A 23,883-nucleotide genomic window follows, 5' to 3' on the forward strand; every position below is an offset into this window, starting at 1 on the left:
CCTCAGGTGTTTGCTGTTTTTATTCTTCTAAACCTTTTGCATCATGCTAAAACTATTGCTTTAAAAATCAATTCTGCTGATGGGCACTAACTGGAGAAACTGACAGCTCAACTCCCACAGCAGAATGACAGCGTAGCAGGTCAGGGGAGATGCCTGGAAGCCACTCAAAATGCTTTAGCTTAATTTATCCAAATCTAATCAATTGATGCATATATCATGGCCCAATTCCTCCTCAAGGCCAGTTCACAATGACTGTTCCCTGAGTTCTGGAAGGGATGCTACATAATTTCAGGTATCTTATGTTTGATGCTTGGCACCCCACTCCAGTACTCTTGCCTGGAAAATCCCATGGATGGAGGAGCCTGGTAGGCTGCAGTCCATGGGGTCGCTAAGAGTCGGACACGACTCAGCGACTTCACTTTCACTTTTCCCTTTCATGCACTGGAGAAGGAAATGGCAACCCACTCCAGTGTTCTTGCCTGGAGAATCCCAGGGGCAGGAGAGCCTGGTGGACTGATGTCTATGGGGTCACACAGAGTGGGACATGACTGAAGTGACTTAGCAGCAGCAGCATGTTTGATGCTAATCCTAACTCTTGTGGGCATCTTTTGTCACTACCTATTTTAAATACCCAGTATTGTACTGAGAATGCTGCTGCTGCTAAGTTGCTTCAGTCGTGTCCGACTCTGTGCGACCCCATAGATGGCAGCCCATCAGGCTCCTCTGTCCCTGGGAATCTCCAGGCAAGAATACTGGAGTGGGTTGCAATTTCCTTCTCCAATGCATGCATGCATGCTAAGTTGCTTCAGTTGTGTCCGACTCTGTGCAACCCTATGGACAGCAGCCCTCCAAGCTCCTCTGTCCACAGGATTCTCAAGGCAAGAAAACTGGAGTGGGTTGCCATTTCCTTCTCCCCGTACTGAGTATAGATGCTGCAAAAATTCAATAAGTACTTGTTTCATTACACTTTCTGGCTCAATATGTACATTTGTCCTGGTGCGGCTGAGACTCTCCCTCAGGCTGGATTCTCTTTTCGGCAACTAGGAAAATAGCTCTGCAGGAGTACTCCATTCTCACAGTCACACAGTGAAAAAACCTAGAGTCCCAAGGCAATCAAGGCCACTTTCATTTGGTGAAACATAATAAAACAAGAATGGGATTACTGCTCCCTTCCTCTTGAGGGAAAAACAGCTTTTTCCCACCAGCACTCTGGTTTATACTCCCTCATTATGTGACTCTTTATTTTAAGAAAGAATGCTTTAATTCTGGTGTCACCTTAGACCTAAAGTAGTTCTTATGTTTACAAGTGTGGCCAGAGGTCATAGCCACAAGATGTAATAAAATGCTTGCTGAATCCAAACCATCTATGTTTCTACTCTTGGAATCAGAGTAAGTAATAAAATGACCACAAGGTCAAGTGGCTAAACAAGTACTGCACATTATAAACATCTACCTACTTTCTTGTCTTCATTCAAAATCATAAAAAGGACTCATTGGTAGGTGGTGAGCTCCTTAAAATCTTTATAGAGAAGCTTAATGACTAAGTTAGGAGATGCTGAAAACAGTAAACCAATATGACAAGGGATGAGGCTAAATAACATCCCTTCCAACTTGAAGATTCTAGAAAGCTGGGCTATCAGAAAGCATGGGCTATCAGAAAGTATTTATTTAATTGGTCTCAGGCCACCCTTGCCTGAGTGATTCTGAGGTTCCCCCAGCATTCAATATTTTCTGCAAATGAATCACTGAGTTACTTTGTGGCCATCTCATTATCAAAAACAGAAATTATGAAGACTCAGAGCCCAGATGCTTACATAACTCATGTAAAATACAAGAGTCATAATGGATTACTGAGAAATATTGTATCCATTATCAAGGGCTACACAAATGTACCATGGTGTTTTACAGGGCTTCTGAATTCACAAAACCCTGTTGCCTCTTTCAGATTCAGAGGAAGAGATTAGACCACAAAAATCAGTTCCTCTACAAATTCACTGAGATTTTTGGAGCACATCCAATTTCCATGGCGACTGCATGAAATACACCAGCATAGTAGAAATCAATATATCTGAAATTAGGACAGCTAGCATCCTCGGTGTAAATAAAAAACTGATAGTCACAACATCTGCACTTTTTCTCCACAAGCTCAGAATGAAAGAAGTCTCATACTCTCAGACTCCTGACTCTTTACGGTGTTCCATCACCAGGTCACGTCTTCAAAAACCTTACTACACGATCTCACTTTCTAGATTTATTTTTCCAGTTGCGGCAAGAATTTGTCTGATTTCCCACAGTTGTCAGTGGTTTTAAGTCCTTGTCTAGAAACGTCACAGGAAAGAAGACAATGTTTTCTACAAGACCTATCCAGAGTTCCTGAATTTAAGTTTGGTACGAGGAAAGACAAAGGAAAAGAGTTCGGGGACTTTCAAGAGCAGGGGAAGGAGAAAAGAGCGGGATCAGTGATTTACGGGTGATCGCGACCCCTGTCTTTGATGAGAAGGGGAGCCGCACAAGAGCCAGAGTCCTACCGCGGGTAGCCTTAGCTGTAAGAACAGGTCCTCCATCATCCCCGAAGCTCCAGCGCTGGAGGATGCCTAGGAACCCCCAAACTCTCAGCACCCCAGCTCCAGATCTCAGCGACAGTCACCCTCGGTCGTGAGGCCAGCCAGAGGCGCCCGGCCGCGTTCCCAACCCCTACCCGAACTCACAGCCAGTTTCCTTCTTGATCTCCTCGAGCTCTTCGTCCCGCAGTAACGTGGAGGCCCGGGACCCCATCACCAAGCCGGGAGCTCCGCTGGGAGCAGGGGCGCCTGAAGCGACAGAGGCGGTAAGAGGGAGGGACGAAGGGGAGGAAGGGCCGGGGTCAAAGAAGGGAGAAGGCAGTATTTCTACTGCGGACTGGGAAGGGAACCCAGGGGTGGTGCGCGGCGATAGGCAGGCCGGAGGCCCAGCCAATTGGGAGTGAAGCTGCGCTCAGCGCTGGAGCCTACGTCGACGTTCCTAGCTCCAGCCCCGAATGAATTAGCCCAGCGCCGGGCCGGGTCTAACTAAAAACAGACCACGCCCCCGGAACCATGATGCCACCGGTCTTAAAGGGGCAATGCCACACTGTGCCTAGCGCCCGCAACTAAAAGGGCAACGCCATTGACCCACTGTTTTACAACACACTGACCTGTGGCAGTCAGTGTAGCCAACCTGTTTCTCACAGAACTCTAACCCTAGAAATCCCACCCTACAGTTAGTATGGATTGCGAAGAGAAACAAAAAACAGAGCGGCAAAACGTGGCTCGGTTGAACGCTAGGGTGTGTCTCCTGGGAACTGCATGCTGGGAGTTGCATTGCACCTCTGCATTTTTTCCTGGAGGCTCTCTCTCCTCCAAGCCGCAGGGGGAGCTCGCGAGCCAGTCTCGGGACCGCGCGCCGATTGGCTCCTCGGGAAACAGCCGGTAGGCGTCGGCTCCAGCGTGTCAGCACCCTAGCTGCGTACTTTCTCTAGTGGATTTCGGGATTGCCCTCTGGTAACTGCTATCGAGGGTTTGGAACGTTCCGAGATTTCTTCCTTAGAAGAAGTCCTTCTCTTTTCAGTTCAAGATTGAAGCTCTAGGAATTCACCGTTTGGCTGAAACAGGCACAAATTTCCGTTGGAGAAAAAAAAAAAAAAACAACCTAACGGCGGAGTACAGATTTTAACGTATGGCCGCCGTTTAAGTTTCTTATTTTGCCTTAAAAATGAGGAAATTTGCATTTTGTTCTCATGGCATATTTTTGTTTGTTTTCTTGAAAACGTTTAAAGCCACCTATCGAATTAGTACACCTTCTCAGGAGAACCAGTTCATTTGCTGTGGCTTCAATGCCTTTACACCCCTTCGCCACCCCTGTTATTTTATACAAAACTGGTTTCACTTACAGAAGAACCAAATTCTGACAGATCTCACTTAGTACCTAAGCCCTAGAAGACTGTCTTAGAGGGCTGGTAGTCAACTTAGGTTACGGAGGTTCTAGTTACACTGAGTTATTTTCATGATTGACTTGCTCTCCTCTGACTTAATGATGTCTGCCTTCATCAGCAAAGGGTGACATGTTGGATATGCCCATCTCGGCCACAGGAGCTTCTTTTTATCTTAAGAGTATAAATAAGTACGGTAGAAAAATCTGTGTTGTCAGCAACTTGAGTGTCCGTTTTCTGAGTATGCCGTGAAGCCCATCTCTGGATCCTAACCTTGCTCCTTACTAATCTTGAATCTTACCTTTTGCAGTCGTCCGCAGTAGAGCTATCTTTGCTTTGTGTTAATGTTTTTCTGATTTACTTTAACATTTCTTAAATTTCCTTTTTTCCCCAAGCATTTCACAAGCTTATTTCTTATGTATCTTTTAAAAATGTAAGTTAATTTTTATCTCTAGTAAGGGCTGGTTTTTCCATTTTTATATTCTCTTTTATTTCTGTAAAAATTCCCCTTTTGCTTGTTGAATTGACTGGAACAAGGAAGAATGATTTTTCCAGGCACTCTGGTGACTTTGTTCTGTGTTCCCTCTGGAAGCATAACACTCGGTGCTGCACTCATCTCCCCTAGAGGCCTGGTTTTAGTTCAGGTTCCACTACTTTCTAGCTGTGTAACCTTGGGCAGGTGTCTTAAATCTTAATTTAAGCCTCAGTTTCTACATATGTAAATCAGGCAGTTGTTGTGGGCAACAAACAACAGTTGTGAAAACACTTGCTAGACCTTAAAATATTAAAGTGTAAGTTATTTATCTGGTTAAAAACACTATGTAACTTCTCACCTTCTTCCTGGATGAATTGGGCCTTAGTTATTTGGTCAATCTTTTGTAGTTAAACTAAGTTGCAAAATTCACTAGTTGACTATTCCAAGTGTGGTGAAGGCAAGCCACTTTTAAATTTAAACCACTGTGGAGGAACACTTAGCTGAGGTTCAAAATACAAAGACATCCAAATAACAGGATTGTTCTAAAAGATCTTTTTTTAAAAAAGAATTCATCTTTTAAATTACAGTATTACACTAAGGAATATAAGAGTATCTACTGTGAATGACAGTTATTTCTGCAAGATAGAGTTTTTGTGCATTTCTGCATTGTTATCCTTTTTATAATGAGCATACATCATTTTTACAAAAACAGTTGAATTTTAGAAAACCGTTGCGTGGCGTGTGGTGGTTTAATCTGTCAGGCTGCACATGACTGGTTGGTGACTGGTTGGTGACATCACAGCAGCCCAGTCCCTGAGCTGTGGCTAAGGTGGGGTGGAATGGCCCTCAGAGTGACACGGCAACTGGATTGGTAATGCAGAAATTGTGATAATTCTAACTCACTTATTCTTTGGTTGTTAACAGTGTGAAACTCTGGAAGTGTTATTAATCTAGAAGAGGTTATATCCAGAAGAGATTAGATCCTGGACATTTCTGGGTAAACAATTCATTGCAACATGTGTTGTCAAGTGTTTGCCAATATCATTTTTTTTTCATTTGATCTTTTAGTTTTTTGGCTGATGTTAAAATGGTGTATGTATATGCTTTTGAAAGGCCTCTAAATGTTCTTCTTGCTCCATTTAGCTATGGAAGGATAGGTGATATTAGGCCATTTTATAGACAAAGAAATCAAACCCTCTTTGCCTGAAGTCTTATAGTTTTCAGTTTCCCATGTATAAGTTAGAGTTGATACTTGCAATGATCTTTTTCTCATTATAATTCTAAATGATAAGCAGAATTACTCGAATATTTTTATTTTTCTTGTCCCAAGTATGATGAAAGGAAAAATAACCTCATTTTTCCCAAAATATTTAAAAAATCATAGATCTCTTTTATTTTCAAGGGTTTAGATATTAAAGAAGGTTATTTGAAGACTCCCCTTGGAATCAAATAGCATGGATCTCAGCAGTGACTACCATTTCCTCAACCAGATTTTGTGGAGAAGAGTGAGACTCACATTAGTTTGTGGCATTTTTGAAGGAGTGCTGCAGCATGTGGACCCTGACAAGATTGTTGTTCTGAAGAAAGGTCTCATTTTATTTCTCATAATCTCCTGCCTTCTAGGAGACTAATAAGTGTGTTTGGGTGATGATTCTGGGCTCTCTTAGCAACTGGAAGAGTGGCATTAATCCTATTTTAGGGGAGAGGTGGGAGGAAGATTAGAATGTTATTTTCCCTAATGGAGCAATATGACTGTGTATGCTGGCTTGTCCACCTCTGTACTTCTATTGACATGATAGTGGAAAATTTCAGTATATAGGTTTTTTTAAAATTGGGTACATCTTTTAATTTCTCTCCATATGCACCTTGAAATTAAAAATGAAAACTGTATTAGATAGAATTGCTTTTGGCTTCAACAGACGAATTCCAAAGACGGTAAGGGTCTAATTTTTGTCATGCACAAAGAAGCCCGGAGGTAGACTGCTGAGGAAGAGTGCAGTGGCTGAAAGATTCCAGGAGAGATGAGGCATCTTGTGCTCCTACTCTGCCGCTTCAGTGATCGCCTGTTATCCTCACGGTCACAGTGTAGCCTTTACACCTCCCAGTTTCAATTCCAGTTCCTTTACGGAGGATATAATTCAGGAACAGCCAGATGGAGGAGATTTATAGGGCAAGGTTTGTGGGAACGGGCTCAGAGTTTCTACTGTCTCTAAGCATGCCACCCTTTTAGCCTCTTCCATGTGTTCACCTTGAAGCCTCAATGTAGAGTTTTTATTCAGCTAGAATATTGACTTCTTAGAGTAGTTGTTTTCCTGGCACAGTAAGTTTCAAGTTCACAATTGAAAGGTGTAAATGACATTTGAGAGATTAGTATTATTGTTAAGCCATATTATTAGTTAAACTTTTGTGGGCTAGGATGGGACTATATCAGGCTTTTACAATATTAATTCATTTGGTAATCATTTATTGAGTTTTATATCCCAGGTACAGTGCTGGGTACCAGGGATATGGATAAGAATAATATGGTCTCTGTCCTTGAAAAACTTACACTAGTAAGGAGAAATATCAGTAACCTCAGATATGCAGATGACACTACCCTTATGGCAGAAAGTGAAGAGGAACTAAAAAGCCTCTTGATAAAAGTGAAAGAGGACCTGAGTGAAAAAGTTGGCTTAAAGCTCAACATTCAGAAAACGAAGATCATGGCATCTGGTCCCATAACTTCATGGGAAATAGATGGAGAAACAGTGGAAACAGTGTCAGACTTTATTTTGGGGGCTCCAAAATCACTGCAGATGGTGATTGCAGCCATGAAATTAAAAGACGCTTACTCCTTGGAAGGAAAGTTACGACCAACCAAGACAGCGTATTAAAAATCAGAGACATTACTTTGCCAACAAAGGTCTATCTAGTCAAGTCTATGGTTTTTCCAGTGGTCATGTATGGATGTGAGAGTTGGACTGTGAAGAAAGCTGAGCGCCGAAGAATTGATGCTTTTGAACTGTGGTGTAGGAGAAGACTCTTGAGAGTCCCTTGGACTGCAAGGAGATCCAACCAGTCCATCCTAAAGGAGATCAGTCCTGGGTGTTCATTGGAAGGACTGATGCTGAAGCTGAAACTCCAATACTTTGGCCACCTCATATGAAGAGTTGACACATTGGAAAAGACCCTGATGCTGGGAGGGATGGGGGACAGGAGGAGAAGGGGACGACAGAGGATGAGATGGCTGGGTGGCATCACTGACTCGATGGACATGAGTTTGGGTGAACTCCAGGAGTTGGTGATGGACAGGAAGGCCTGGCGTGCTGCAATTCATGGGGTCGCAAAGAGTCAGACATGACTGAGCGACTGAACTGAACTGAACTGAAGGAGACAGATAAATAAGTAGAAAGATATAATGCAGTGTGATATCCTCTGATAGAAGGAGACACAGGACTCTATGGAAACACAAAGTTTCTAATTTAGATCTAAGACAGTGGGGAAGGCTTCTCAAAGGAGGAATTGATGTCAGAACTGTATTTGGAATTAGATGTAACTTCACAAGAGTTAACTGGTTGGGAAAAGCGGGGAAGGTTGTTTTAAGCCAATGATTCTCAGACTTCATCTATATTTCAGAATCACTTGAAAGACTTGTTCAAACACAGATTGATGCCTCCCACTCCCTCAAAGAGTTTCTGATTCTTATGGTCTTAAGTGGAGTTCAAGAATTTGTGTTTCCAAGAAGTTTCCAGGTGATGCTGATTCTGTGCTGGAGAACACTCTTTGAGAGGACCATTGTTTTAGGAAGAAGTAGCAGCATATATAAAAGTAGAGAACTGAAAACTTGGTGCATTCAGAAAATGTTAAGTATGGGACTTGCCTGAGGTCCAGTGGTGAAGACTCCTCACTTCCACTGCCCAAGACAGGGGTTCTATCCCTGGTCAAAGAACTGAGAATCTTCATGCCTTATGGTGCAGCCAAAAAAACCCCAAAAGACAATCTAAGTAAATTTCAGTGTGAGGATGTGGTGAGAGATAAGGCTGGAGAGAGAAATAAGCATGGGGCAGATCAGAAGGACCTCCATATGTCATAACATTTGGAACTTCTGAAAGCAAAGAGAAACAATCTGAAATATCTTTTAAATCGGAGTCATATAGATTTTCAAATTACTTGCCTGAAATGTTTAATGCTGTGTCAGTTAGGAACTGTGCTCAGCTGCTAGAAACAGATTCACTTCTAGTGGCCTAAACAAATCATGTAAAAGAAGGCACGTATCCCAGAGCTACTGTGACTCTCCCCAAAGTTGTTCTTTGTCTTTCTATAGTACCATCTTCACCATATGGCTTCAAACCTCAAGGGGATATGGTAGTAGCTGGTGGAGTAAACACAGGAGGAAGAGGAAAGATAGGGTAGGGGGTTGTTTCTCATCTTAAAGAGATGTCTTGGAAATTTAATAGACACTGCTGTCTGGGGAGAATGAGCACATTGGTAGCCTGAATAAATGGCCCTAAGTAGATAATAGTCAGTAAATGCCACATGCTCGTTCAACAGTGTTCAATTCTGATGAAATTTTTGGAATATTTCTCTCTAGTGTTTAATTATATAGTCTTAATGTAGTTGACATAAGAAATTGGGTATATCATATATGCATTTTTTTAGTTAACAGTGTAACATTTTCTTATATTATTTGAAACTTCAGTTTAATGGCTAAACATTTTAAAATGAAAAGCTTAAAAACCTTAAAAAATTTGTAATATTTTATAATTATAAATTATAGTAAGTTACAATTAAAATATAATTGTATATTTTATAATTATGAGTTATAATAAATTATAATTATAAAATACATTTTGATATTTGTTATATTTTATAATTATTGTCTTAGGAATAGTTCCTAGAAGTGAAAATACTGGGTGAGAGTTACAGATATTTTAAATGTTTCTGATGCATGTTTCTAAATAGTTTTTCAAAAGGTTATATGTTTTTACTTTGCTACTAGTAATGTGTGAGTGAATTTCAGTAAATAACCTAGCCTTGAGTTTTTAAGAAATGCAAATGTGTATCTTTTCTCAGAGTTTGTTAGTATTATAGGCAAAGAGTGATATTTTATTTTGGCATGTTTTAAAAAATATTCCTAAAGAAGTTGAATGTATTTCTTTATACCTATTTACTTAAAGCTATGGTTTTTCCATTAGTCATGTATGGATGTGAGAGTTAGACCATAAAGAAAGCTGAATGCTGAAGAATTGATGCTTTTGTACTGTGGTGTTGGAGAGGACTCTTGAGAGTCCCTTGGACTGCAAGGAGATACATTGATTCAGGAAATCAGTCCTGAATATTCATTGAAAGGACTAATGTTGAAGCTGAAACTCCAGTCCTTTGGCCACCTGATGCAAAGAACTGACTCCTTGGGAAAGACCCTGATTCTGGGAAAGATTGAAGGCAGGAGGAGAAGGGGATGACAGAGGATGAGATGGTTGGATGGCATCAGTGACTCAATGGACATGAGTTTGAGCAAGCTCCAGGAGTTGATGATGGACGGGGAAACCTGGTGTGCTGCAGTCCATGGGGTTTCAAAGAGTTGGACATGACTAAATGAATGAACTGAACTGAATTACTTATTTTATGTACTATTTGGGTAAAGCAGGGAGTGACATCACTATGATAGCAGTGTGAAGGAAACTTTGAAGTAGGGAGAAACAAGAGACAAGGAGAATAGACAGGGAACTATTCAGGCAATCAAGGTACCCAGTAAAGAGGAAGTAATGGGAGTCAGAGCTTAATCTTGTCAAGGAATGGAGGGAATTAGTAATTTAGTAATCAATTAGATAGTCAAAGTGCAATGGAAAATGACTCCTACATTTATGACTGAGATTTGACATATAATACTGTTATTGATAGAAATGGGAAGAGGAACAGGTTTGTTGGTTACTGCAAGAAGGTAATGATCAGTTTGAAAAATCTTGCAGTAAGTCTGCCATTAGTTGAAAATTCGAGTAGACCTCAGAGAAATAATCCATATTGGAGAAATGAGGGATTAGGATGACTAGGAAGTGGATATGATCACTCAAGGAGAAGATAGAAGGATGAAGAACATAACCTAGGGACTGTCAGTGTGTAAGTGGCAAGCAGTGGTGGTAGAGGCAGCTGAGGAGACCAGAAGGAGCAAATCAGGGAGACGCTGAAATGCTGGTTATAAGATGCATATTAAAATCACTGAGGCCTGGGTTTGAATCCTGACTCTCTTACTAGTAGTGTGACCTTGAGCAAGTTATTCAACCTTTCTGAGCCTCAGATTCCTCCATAAAGAAGATAATGAAATGCCTGTCTCATTATGTTACTGGATAATTAAACATAGGCAATTAATTAGCATGGTGCCTAGCTTAGGTGCTTAGTATGATGACTCTGGATAATTAGTAGGAAAGGAAATAAACACTAAGAATGTCTTGTAAGTCAAGAAAGTAGAGAACAGTATTGTCAAAGGATGCATGAGAGCCAAGTATAAGATAGTAAACTTCCAGGGGACTTTACAAATAGGCAGTTGGTGATCTTTGACCATAGGATATATTCCAGCTGAGCTATTTAAAATCCTAAAAGATGCTGCTGCTGAAGTGCTGCACTCAATATATCAGCAAGTTTGGAAAACTTAGCAGTGACCACAGGACAGGAAAAAGTCATTTCATTCCAATCCCAAAGAAGGGCAGTGCCAAAGGATGTTCAAACTACCGTACAATTGTGCTCATTTTGCATCTAGTAAGGTTATGCTCAAAATCCTTCAAGCTAGGCTTCAGCAGTACATGAACTGAGAACTTCCACATGTACAGGCTGGGTTTAGAAAAGGCAGAGGAACAAGAGATCAAATTGCCAACATTTGTTGAATCATAGAGGAAGCAAAGGAATTCTAAAAAAAAAAACACATCTGCTTCAATGACTATAATAAAGCCTTTGACTGTGCGGATCACAACAAACTGTGGAAAACACTTAGAGATGGAAATATCAGACAACCAATATCAGACATCAATTACCTGTCTTTTGAGAGACCTGTATGCAGATCAAGAAACAACAGTCAGAACTTTACATGGAACAACAGACTGGTTAAACTTTGGGAAAGGAGTATGACAAGGCTGTATATTGTAACTGTCTATTTAACTTATATGCAGAGTACATCATGTAAAATCCCAGACTGGATGAATTATAAGCTGGAATCAAGATTGCCAGGAGAAATACCAACAACCTCAGATATACAGATAATACCACTTTAATGGCAGAAAGTGAATAGTAACTGAAGAACCTCCTGATGAGGGTGAAAGAGGAGAGTGAGAAAGCTGGCTTAAAACTCAGCATTCAAAAAACTTAAGATCATGGCATCTGTCCCATTGCTTCATGGCAAATAGATAGGGAAAAAGTGGAAGCAGTGACAGATTTTGTTTTCTTGGACTCCAGAATCATTGCAGATGGTGACTGCAGCAATGAAATTAAGAAATACTTGCTCCTTGGAAGGAAAGCTATGACAAACCTAGACAGTCCATATAGTCAAAGCTATGGTTTTTCCTGTAGTCATGTACAGATGTGAGAGTTGGACCATAAAGAAGGCTAAGCATCAGAGAATTGATGCTTTCGAATTGTGCTGGAGAAGCCTTTTGGGAGTCTGCAGAGTTTGTACTGCACAGAGATCAAATCAGTCAATCCTAAAGGAAATCAACCCTGAATATTCATTGGAAGGACTGATACTGAAGCTGAAACTCCTATACTTTGGCCACCTGATTTGAAGAGCTGAATCATTGGAAAAGACCCTGCTGCTGAGGAAGGTTGAAGACAAAAGGAGAAGAGGGCAGCAGAGGATGAGAAGGTTAAATAGTATCACCAACTCAATGGACATGAATTTGAGCAAACTCTGGAAGATAGTGAAGAACAGGAAAGCGTGGTGTGCTACAATCAGTGGGGTTGCAAAGAGTCAGACATGACTTAGTGACTGAACAGCAATAACAGCAAAGAATATATTCAATGGACTAGTGAGAGTGAAACTCCACTGTTTTCAGTTGCTGAGAGATGTGGAGATATACAGATGCTGTGAGCATTTCCATCTAGAAAAAATGACACTGTGTTGTAAACATGACATCTAAACTTCTAAATCCTCTACCTACTCACCGAAGAGCCTGTAATTGGGCCAGGGGTTGGGCTGTTGTCTCTGAAAATTCATAGATCAGGCATGTAGCATGAAAAGGGTATGGACTCTAGAAGTAGTCAGATGCCTTAAATTTTTTTCTGGAGTTAGGTGGAATGAAAATCAGTAGAAATATAATAAATAGATAGTCTTTAGCCCCAGAAGCCTTAGGATATTCTTGGCAGAAGTTTAAATTTGGTGTATTACTTCTGCCTTTTCAGTGTATCTTTGATCATTCTGGGGTTCCCTCTGTTCTTTATACTACTTGTTTCAAGGTTATAGCTTTATAATTTAGCTGTATTTTAGCTTTGACTCTTCATTCCTTGGGGAAGAGAATTTGGTGATTTTTATAAAATTCAGATTTGGGCAATTTTGAGAGGTATCATATTTTCTTAAAGTTTTAGGGACTATTACTTTTTAATTAATCAAATGAATTGTTTTCTATAACAGTGAAGAATGTAGAGACTGGTCTCAGTGTCCCAGGAGTGAAGATGTTTTTTGGACATGAGATTGTGAATGGTGAGAGCTTCATGTTTCCTACTTGCTGGTATCGGGATTTGCAGTAGCAGGAAGCTCACTGCTCTGCCTCATTCCAATATTTGGTGGTGAGGGGGTGGCGCAAGATGTCTTGCATTAATGAACTCTTAAAGTTGGTATTTGAGAATTGTCCCTTATCTTACTGTTGCAGTAGGTACTGTGAACAGAACTATCTTAAAGAATTTTAATCATCTTGGTTTTACAATGTGAGGACAGCTGGTTCTCAATATTAGAGGTCAGTTTGCAGGCAGAGTTATCAGTCTGAACAGAGAGGAGTTATCTTGTTCAGCAAGTGAGTTTAACACCACACGTTCACAGTACATCCACAGTACATTATTTGAAACCTTGGGCCCAAATGTTCCAGAACCCAAGTCTAGTTCTGGATTTTTGAAAATTTAACAAAGGGTATGGGAGCTTCCCTGGTGGCTCAGACAGTAAAGACTCCGCCTGGAATGAGGGAGACCCTGGTATGATCCCTGGGTCGGGAAGATCTCTTGGGGAAGAAAATGGCAACTCACTCCAGAATTCTTGCCTGAAGAATTCCATGGACATAGGAGCCTTGTGGGCTCCTATAGAGCCCATGGGGTTGCAAAAGAGTCAGACAGTACTTAGCAACTAAACAATAACAAAGGATATATACTGGTCATATTACATAACACTTCAAGTGGGTCTGGTCAGCACTCTAATAACACATTTCTGCAGAAAAATGGGTGGATAATCATACTAAGAAGGTTAAAATAGGACTATAAGTAGTATGACAGTTCAGGTTTTGCTCCCAAAAGAGTTACACAAAATTTCTGGTTTTCAGACCTTTTGGGGTTTTGCAATTACAGGAAGTGGCCCCGCTCTTTATTTCTGTCAGCAAAAACCATTTATCAAAAATAGATCCAATTATTTGCCTAAAGGAATATAGACACTCGTCAGTGTGCTTCAGATAAGCCAAATGAAACGAGGAAAAAGGTTGCAAACAAGAACTGTCCTTGGTTTCAAGAACACAAAAGCAAAAAGCCCTCCAAGGGAGGAGTAAATATCAGTATTGGGTGGAAGGGAGTTTGGGAATAGAAGACCTAGGACTTCATAGAACTGCATTTCTGATCATTGAGGCAGATACAAGGAAGGAAAAGGACTCCTGTAAATGAGAGATTACTACGTCTTGAAAGATTGTTTTGTGAGCTAAATAGAATTTAGGGAGAGATGACAATCTCACCAAATTAATGACTGCCAGTCCAGACCTACTTTAAAGCAGACAAGTCCAGCCAGCTTACCTAGCTGCCCTTTCTCACTCAGTATGCTACTGGAGTATGCTACTTGAGAACCCCGTGAACAGTATGAAAAGGCAAAAAGATAGGACACTGAAAGATGAACTCCCCAGGTCAGTATGTGCTCAATATGCTACTGGAGATTAGTGGAGAACTAACTCCAGAAACAATGAAGAGATGGAGCCAAAGCAAAAACAACACCCAGTTGTGGATGTGACTGGTGATAGAAGCAAAGTCCGATGCTGTAAAGAGTAATATTGCATAGGAACCTGGAATGTTAGGTCCATGAATCAAGGTAAATTGGAAGGGGTCAAACAGATGGCAAGAGTGAACGTCAACATTTTAGGAATCAGTGAACTAAAATGGACTGAAATGGGTGAATTTAACTCAGATGACTGTTATATCTACTACTGTCGGCAAGAATCCCTTAGAAGAAATGGAGTAGCCATCATAGTTAACAAAAGAGTCCAAAATGCAGTGCTTGGACGCAATCTCAAAAATGACAGAATGATTTCTGTTCATTTCCAAGGCAAACCATTCAATATCACAGTAATCCAACTCTATGCCCCAACCAATAACGCTGAAGAAGCTGTAGTTGAACAATTCTGTGAAGACCTACATGACCTTCTAGGACTAACTCCCCAAAAAGCTGTCCTTTTCACTATAGGGGATTGGAAAACATAAGTAGGAAGTCAAGAAACACCTGGAGTAACAGAAATATTTGGACTTGGAGTACAAAATGAAGTGGAGCAAAGGCTAACAGAGTTTTGCTGAGACCACACTGGTCATAGCGAACACCCTCTTCAACGCAAGAGAAGACTGTACACATGGATATCACCAGATGGTCAATACCAAAATCAAATTGATTGTATTCTTTGTAGCCAAAGATGGAGAAGCTCTATACAGTCAGCAAAAACAAGACCAGGAGCTGACTGTGGCTCAGATCATGAACTCCTTATTGCCAAATTCAGACCTACATTGAAGAAAGTAGGGAAAACCACTAGACCATTCAGGTATGACCTAAGTCAAATCCCATACGATTATACAGTGGAAGTGACAAATAGATTCAAGGGACTAGATCTGATAGAGTGCCTGAAGAACTATGGATGGAGGTTCGTGACATTGTTCAGGAGACAGGGATCAAGACCATTTGCAAGAAAAAAAATGCAAAAAAGCAAAATGGCTGGTTGAGGATGCCTTACAAATAGCTGTGAAAAGAAGAGAAGTGAAAAGCAAAGGAGAAAAAGAAAGATATACCCATTTGAATGCAGAGTTCTAAAGAATAGCAAGGAGAGATAAGAAAGCCTTCCTCAGTAATCAGTGCAAAGAAATAGAGGAAAACAATAGAATGGGAAAGAGTAGAGGTCTCTTCAAGAAAATTAGAGATACCAAGGAAACATTTCATGCAAAGATGGGCACAATAGAGGTCAGGAATGGTATGGACCTAACAGAAGCAGAAGATATTAAGAGGTGGCAAGAATACACAGAAGAATTATACAAAAAAGATCTTCACGACCCAGATAATCACTATGGTGCGATCACTCACCTAGAGCCAGACATCCTGGAATGTGAAGTCAAGTGGGCCTTAGGAAGCATCACCACAAACAAAGCTAGTGGAGGTGATATAATTCCAGTTGCGCTATTTCAAACCCTAAAAGATGATGCTGTGAAAGTGCTGCATTCAATATGCCAGCAAATTTGGAAAACTCAGCAGTGGCCACAGGATTGGAAAAGGTCAGTTTTCATTCCAATCCCAAAGAAAGGCAGTGCCAAAGAATGCTCAAACTACCGCACAATTGCACTCATCTCACACCATAGTAAAGTAATGCTCAAAATTCTCCAAGCCAGGCTTCAACAATATATGAACCATGAACTTCCAGATGTTAAAGCTGCTTTTAGAAAAGGCAGAGAAACCAGAGATCAAATTGGCAACATCCGCTGGATCATCGAAAACGCAAGAGAGTTCCAGAAAAACATCTATTTCTGCTTTAATGACTATGCCAAAGCCTTTGATTGTGTGGATCACCACAAATTGGAAAATTCTGAGAGATGGTCATACCAGACCATCTGACCTGCCTCCTGAGAAATCTGTATGCAGGTCAGGAAGCAACAGTTAGAAGTGGACATAGAAAACAGACTGGTTCCAAATTAGGAAAGCAGTACATCAAGGCTGTGTATTGTTACCCTGTTTACTGAGTTCATATGCAGAGTACATTATGAGAAACGCTGGGCTGGATGAAGCACAAGCTGGAATCAAGATTGCCGGGAGAAATATCAATAACCTCAGATATGCAGATAACACCACCCTTATGGCAGAAAGTGAAGAAGAACTAAAGAGCCTCTTGATGAAAGTGAAAAAGCAGAGTGAAAAAATTGGCTTAAAACTCAACATTTAGAAAACTAAGATCATGGCATCTGGTCCCATCACTTTATGGCAAATAGATGGGGAAACAATAGAAACAATGAGAGACTTTATTATTTTGGGCTCCAAAATCACTGCAGATGGTGACTGCAGCCATGAAATTAAGATACTTGCTCCTTGGAAGAAAAGCTATGACAAACATAGACAGCATATTAAAAAGCAGAGACATTAGTTTGCCAACAAAGGTCCGTCTAATCAAAGCTATGGTTTTCCCAGTAGCAATGTGTGGATGTGAGAGTTGGACTATAAAGAAAGCTGAGCACCGAAGAATTAATGCTTTTGAACTGTGGTGTTAGAGAAGACAAGATCTTAAGAGTCCCTTGGACTGCAAGGAGATCCAACCAGTCCATCCTAAAAGAAATCAGTCCTGAATATTCATTGGAAGGACTGATGCTGAAGCTGAAACTCCAGTACTTTGGCCACCTGATGCAAAGAACTGATTCCTTGGAAAAGACCCTGATGCTGGGAAAGATTGAAGGCAGGAGGAGAAGGGCACGACAGAGGATGAGATGGTTGGATGTCATCACTGACTCAATGGACATGAGTTTGAGTGAACTCTGGGAGTTGGTGATGGACAGGGAGGCCTGGCATGCTGCAGTCCATGGGGTCACAAAGAGTTGGACACAACTGAGCGACTGAACCTAACTGAATGCTGCTGGAAACACTTTTTGTCCCTTGAACACCTTTTCAAAATGCCGGTGATGGTTGTGGTAGTAGAGCGATTCTTAATTGTGTTTTGACTGTTAGACTTTGCAATAGAGCAGAGTTCTGGACTGGAACAAAGCTAGGCTGTAGATGAGTTTGTAAAAATAAATGAAGGAATCACTCCTACCATCTCCTAACTCAGGAGAAGGCTGACCGACAAGCTCTGGAATCTGTACAGATGGATTCATTTCCTCCTAAATTCATTCTCACGATTTGGACTTTGTTAATAATTTTAAGATCAGAGAATGGTCATCTCCTTCTTTCTTTGCTCTGTGGCTTAGCCATGGAGGGGTCTCCAAGGTCCTGAAAGCACCTCAAATAAGAACTATCAAGATGAAGGATAATAATTGACTAATACGTGTTATCAGTGAATTTTGCTTTCTCTGACCAAAACTCATTGCTTTTAGAATGTAGGAAAAAGAGACATTTTGAAACATAGTGACCCCTGAGAAGCTTCTCCCCCCACTGAATAGTACCCAAGTATACTTAATTGAATCTTAGATGCCATCAGTGATAAAGTGCATTATTTCTTATTCCACTCTTAAGAAAGAAAAAAGCTGCCAGTTTAATTATCATGTGTATTTACTTTAAGTCATTTCCAATTTCAGAGCTGTTTAAAATGTGCATCTTAGAATCAATGATATATCAATATAATATTTCCCTGTATTCCGTGAACCATTAGGTTAAAAAAAAAAAGTGGTTTCAGAGTCTCTGTGGAATGTCTCTCTCATATTTCTTTTGTGATTTCCAGTCTAGCTTTTGTTACCTTTTGTTTCTGACCTTTAGTGTACCAGCCTGTGAAAGAGTCAGTGTGAATGATTTAAGAGTAAAACACCAAACAGTACATAGTATGAGGGAAGATGCATTAGGATGGGAATAAAAAGGAAAGAAAAGATGTCTTTAGAACCAATCTGCTTGACCACAACTGTGCCCTGGAACAGAAAGGGTAAAGTGGACATGTAGAGAGTTTCCTAATCCTGCTAAATGACCAAGAAAGCTATGTAGAGATATAAGATTAGGGGTCTTCAGTACTTTGGTTAGTCTTTTCTGCTCTATTTGTTACTGGTCAGTGAAGTCCTCTATGGACTAACATTTCATTCCCAATTACTGTCTGTGTTACATAATCAAACTGTGGGTGTGCGTGAGAGGAGTAGTAACTGCTTTCAGGTTGGAAGCCCTGTTGAAATCCATCTGGTTATTTTACAGTGGAACTGCTGGATGAAGTGGAACAAGGTGCAGTAAGAGAAAAGGCTTCGTCTGTTAGGTATGATGGAATGATTTTCTTAATTATGATGTTACCCAAATATACACATTAGGGTAGGAAACCTTAACTCTAATTCACTAGTTGTGTAGTTCCTAAAATGAAGAAACAGGTAGATGGTATCTTCAAATCAGTGTAAGCAGTGGATAAATGGGTTCTCTATGAAAGGTCCAGAGTCCTTACCACTGATGTGTGTATGGCATTAACAACAAAGAACAAGTTCACCTAAGTGTTGTTTTTTGTAAGTATAGTCTAAATACAGAAAGAACCAAGATGGATACAGTAAAAGATGAAGACCTAAATGTACGTAAGCCTGCTTCTCCTGCCCCTGAGGTGCCAATAACCTCTCTTCTGAATGACTTCAAGTACAGCCCATCTGGTGAGTACTAGGGCTCTGAATTTTCTAGCCCTTTTTTTGTGATTCAGAGTTCTTCAGAGTTGGTATATAAACCAATATCAGAGTCCTATATGGAACTCTCAGCTAGGACATTGTTTCTAGGGTCCAAATTAAGATAAAAGATCACGATTCATTTGTTTATTTAATATTTGCGTGCACACTATCTGCCAGACACTGGGGATACTAAAGTTTGGTATCTCTACACTCCTTGAGTTATGGTTCATGAAACACACTAAATAAGATAAATTAGTATACTTTTTAGTTTGCTGGTGCCACATGTTAAGTAGAAAAAAAATGAAAGAGAAGAAATGTGTGAAAAGGGTGCTTTTACAATTTTGGGGTGTCCAGAAAAGGTCTCAATGAAATGGTGACATTTAAAGTAAAATCTTGAAGGAAGTGAGGGATCAAAATGTATGAATATCGGAGGAACTGGTTTTTAGGCATAAATAATGAATAAATGCAAAGGCCTGAAAGAGGACTATCCCACGATTTGAAGGGACAGTAAGGAAATGAGTATGGCTGGAGTAAGGAGAACAATTTGGGATGAGGTGGGGTGAGTGGATCATGGAAGATTTTGTTGATCATTAAAAGGACTTGGTTTTTACTCTGCAGTGAGAAGAGAAACCATTGGAAGTTGGTTGGTTGTTTTTTTCATTTCCCTAATGACTAAGGATGTTGAGGATTTTTTAATATGCTTATTTGACATCTGAACATTTTTGGTGAATGTCTATTCATATCTTGTTTATTTTATTATTTGATTGTTATTATTCAGTGCTGGAAGGTTTTTTTTTTATGTATATTCTGGATACAAGTCTTTTCTCAAATACATGCTTTGCAAATATTTTCTACAAGTCTACGCTTTGCCTTTTCATTCTCTTGAAGAGAAGACATTTTAAACTTTGATGTACAGTTTATCCATTTTCTTTCTTTTATGGATTGTGCTATTGATGTCATATCTAAGAAATCTTTCCTAACTCAAAGTCACAAAGATTTCCTCCTGTGTATGTGTTACTAATGTAACATATACATTAGTATATGTTATGCTATACCTCTAATATTTTAAATTATATAATTAGAAAAATAATTTTCAGGATCCAAAGAATTCCAAATATGTGGACATTGGCCCATTACCAGAACTAATTTATTTTAAAATGCTACTTTTTATTATGAATGTGCTTTTAGAAAGCATATGTCTTAAATACTGTATGGGGGGATGGAAGACAGTATTACACAACAATGAAAATCAAAAGAAAGTTGGAATAGCAATACTCATATGAGACAAAGTAGACTTTAAAACAAACACTGTTTTAAGAGACAAAAAAGGGCACTACATAATGGTCAAGGGATCAATCTAGGAAGAAGATATAATATAAATATATATGTGCCCAATATAGGAACACCTTAAATACTGTATGATATCACATATGTGGAATCTAAAAATTACAGCAAACTAGTGAATATAACAAAAAAGAAGCGGATTCATGGATACAGAACACAAACTAATGGTTACCAGTTTAGGGAGTGATATATGGGTGGGGGAATGGGAGGTACTAATTATTGTGTGTAAGATAGGCTATAAGGATATATGTACAACACTGGGGAATACAGTCACTATTTTGTAATAACTTTAAATGGAGTGTAACCTTTAACAATTGTATAAAATTTTTTTAAAAAAGGAAGTACTTGTCTTGAAATATTCAAAACATAAACGATGAGGGAAACATGGATTATCACAGGAAACGAGTAAATATTTCACTTCATGAGATTATGATCACTGGGGCTTTTGTTTATTCTCAGTTGACAAGTCAGATGCTAATAGTGGGATGGACTGATACAGGTGATAATGAAATAGTTCTCAGTATTCTAGACATAGTCTCAGTAGTTCTAGACATTTGAGTTGCAGTTGAGTTGGAGTTTAGGAGTATGGCTAAAATTAGTGGGAGGGCTATTCGGTTGCTAAGGAAGACAAATATATATAATATTGTTCTCCTGTAGAGGAAGAGGAGGTGACATACACAGTCATTGATCAGTTCCAGCAGAAGTTTGGTGCTGCAGTAAGTATTGCCCTTAGTCATCCTCAGTATTGTCTGCAAATGGGTATCATGTCTATGTCTCATACATTTTTCTCTTATTGTAAGATAACTGTTTTCCCTAATAATTTAACAGAATATCTGAGTGCCTGCTTTGTGCCAGGCATTGTTCTGAGGTCTGGGATAAAATAATGATAAAATTCCAGGACTTTCCCAGTGGTGCAGCAGATGAAAATCTGCCTGCCAATGTTGGGACATGGTCCCAATGTTTGATCCCTGGTCCAGGAAGATTCTAAGTGTGTTAGAGTAAGCCCATTCGCCACAATACTGAGCATACCCTGTAGGGCCCGAGAGCCGCAACTACTGAGCCTGTGTGCAGCAACTGCTGAATTCTGCTCACCTAGAGCCTGTGCAAGAGAAGCCCATGCAGTGAGAAGCCCAAGCACTGCAGCTAGAGAAAGCCCAAAGGCAGCAGTGAAGACTCAGCGTGACCAAAAATTAATTTTAAGAATTCTATATGAAAAACAGAAAAAAACAAAAAGTTCCAGCCCTGAAGGAGCTTATTTTAATGCAAGAAAATAAATAATTATATGTCAATTGATGATAAATGCTATAAAGAAAACAAAAGTATAGTAGGGTGAATAGAATGTTAAGGAGCTCCTATTTTATTTAGGGTAGACAGAAAACCTCTGTGAAGAGGTGACAGTGAAGCAGAAACCTTAAAAGAAGTAAGGGAGCTAATCATGCGGATAAATAGGTAAAAAAGTTAAAGAAGGGATGATTAGCAAGAGCTAAGGCCCTGTAGCTGAAACACACTTGACTTGTATGCAGAGGCTGCAGGGAGGTCCTTGTGGCAGGACCACAGTGAAAGAGTGTTAAGAAATGGAAGTGGGCAGGAAGCAGATCAGGTAGGGATTTTTAGACATAAGGATTTCAAGTTTGACTTGAGTAAGATAGAGAGTCATTGGCAGTTTTAGAGGAGAGTCATAAAATTTTTTACTTATATTTTAAAAAGACTGGATCTCTGTTTAGGCAATTTCTTTACGATTCATTAATTTGACATATGGCAGTAACTATTCAGCCTAGGTTATGATTCACAGACAGACGTCAGGGAAGTCATTAGGTTTTTCTGTTTAGATGCAAGCTTATGCTCATGTATGCCCAGGTATATTTTTTAATGGAGCGTTAACTTTCAACTAGATTCTTTTTTTTTAACAGCTTTATTGAGATATAATTCACATGCCATAAAATTTGACAATTTAAAATGTATGCTTCACCAGCTCTTAGCATATTCACAGAATTGTACATCCATTACCAAAATGAATTTTAGAACATTTTTAATATCCCAAAAGGAAACCCCATATTCCTAACCAATACCTCCAATCCCTCCTCAGTCCCCTAGCCCCTGGCAACCACTCATCTATTTTCTGCCTCTGTGAATTTGCTTGTTTAGGATACTTCATATAAATGAGATCATACAATGTATGGTTATTTGTGATTGGTTTGGCTTCTTTCACCTAGAATAATACTTTCAAATTCTGTGTTATAGCACATATTGGTATTTCATTTATTTTTGTTGCCAAATAATATTCCTTTGTATAGATATACCAGATTTCATTTATCCTTTCACCATTTGAGGGACACTTGGGTTGTTTTTACTTTTTTGGCTGTTATGAATAATGCTGCTGTGAACACACATTGTACAAGTCTTTGTGTGGGCATATGTTTCCATTTCTCCTGGATAGATAATTAAAGTGGAGTTGCTGGTTCATATAATGATTCTGTGTTTAACTCTTTGAGGATTGGCCAGTACTGTTTTGCAAAGCTGCTGCACCATTTTACTTTCCTACCAGCAGGACATGGGGGTTCCAGTTTCTCCACATGCTCACCTACACTTATTATCTGTCATTTTAATTATAGCCATCCTAGTGGTATGAAGTAATAATACATCTTTCTGGTTTTGATTTGCATTTCCCTAAAGGCTAGTAGAGAAGGCAATGGCAACCCACTCCAGTACTCTTGCCTGGAAAATCCCATGGATGGAGGAGCCTGGTGGGCTGCAGTCCATGGGGTCGCTAAGAGTCGGACACGACTGAGCGACTTCACTTTGACTTTTCACTTTCATGGATTGGAGAAGGAAACGGCAACCCACTCCAGTGTTCTTGCCTGGAGAATCCCAGGGACGGGGGAGCCTGGTGGGCTGCCATCTATGGGGTAGCACAGAGTCGGACATGACTGAAGTGACATAGCAGCAGCAGCAAAGGCTAATAGCATTAACCATATTTTCATGTGCTTATTGGCTATTTTTAACAAATTTTTACTGGAGTATAGTTGACTTACAATGTTGTGTTAATTTCAGGTGTACAATAAAGTAAATCAGTTCTACATATATCTACTTGTTTTTTTTTTTTTGAGATTCTTTTCCCATTGTATATTTTCTTTAGAGAAATATCTATTCTGTTGTCATTTTAATTGTTATAAGAATTTTTTAATATATCAACAGATGCTTTAAAGGATACATGACAGCAGCAAAAAATAAGATGAGAACCTTATTGCTCTGGAAATTTAAAGAGCTGGTTGGAAATTCTTATCAATAGGGAAATACAGCCTTTGTTCCTGGTTTTGCAGCCTTCTTGTTGATTGAGAATGGAACTGAAATTCAGTCCCCTTTTTTAATCATTGATGAAAGATACTCAGAGTATAGAAAA

The 23,883-nt window shown here is 39.7% G+C and overlaps 2 protein-coding genes across 2 annotated transcripts in view; one reads left to right on the top strand and one right to left on the bottom strand.

Annotated features, from left to right (window-relative positions):
* The window catches only part of CHP1 (calcineurin like EF-hand protein 1), a 35,769-nt gene extending 32,740 nt beyond the window's left edge, over positions 1–3,029 (bottom strand). The window contains exon 1 of the mRNA XM_014480884.2: positions 2,709–3,029. Coding sequence (XP_014336370.1) covers positions 2,709–2,775 — 67 coding nt within the window. The 5' untranslated portion in view covers positions 2,776–3,029. The remainder of the gene's footprint in view (positions 1–2,708) is intronic.
* A 429-nt stretch (positions 3,030–3,458) lies between these two features.
* EXD1 (exonuclease 3'-5' domain containing 1) overlaps positions 3,459–23,883 on the top strand; it is a 42,538-nt gene continuing 22,113 nt past the window's right edge. Inside the window, exons 1-7 of the mRNA XM_014480879.2 lie at positions 3,459–3,691; positions 5,346–5,418; positions 5,824–6,008; positions 13,015–13,083; positions 18,694–18,751; positions 19,000–19,127; positions 21,141–21,199. Coding sequence (XP_014336365.2) covers positions 5,876–6,008; positions 13,015–13,083; positions 18,694–18,751; positions 19,000–19,127; positions 21,141–21,199 — 447 coding nt within the window. The 5' untranslated portion in view covers positions 3,459–3,691; positions 5,346–5,418; positions 5,824–5,875. The remainder of the gene's footprint in view (positions 3,692–5,345; positions 5,419–5,823; positions 6,009–13,014; positions 13,084–18,693; positions 18,752–18,999; positions 19,128–21,140; positions 21,200–23,883) is intronic.

This window comes from Bos mutus, chromosome 10, assembly GCF_027580195.1.
Source record: "Bos mutus isolate GX-2022 chromosome 10, NWIPB_WYAK_1.1, whole genome shotgun sequence".
Classification (NCBI taxonomy): Eukaryota; Metazoa; Chordata; class Mammalia; order Artiodactyla; family Bovidae; genus Bos; species Bos mutus.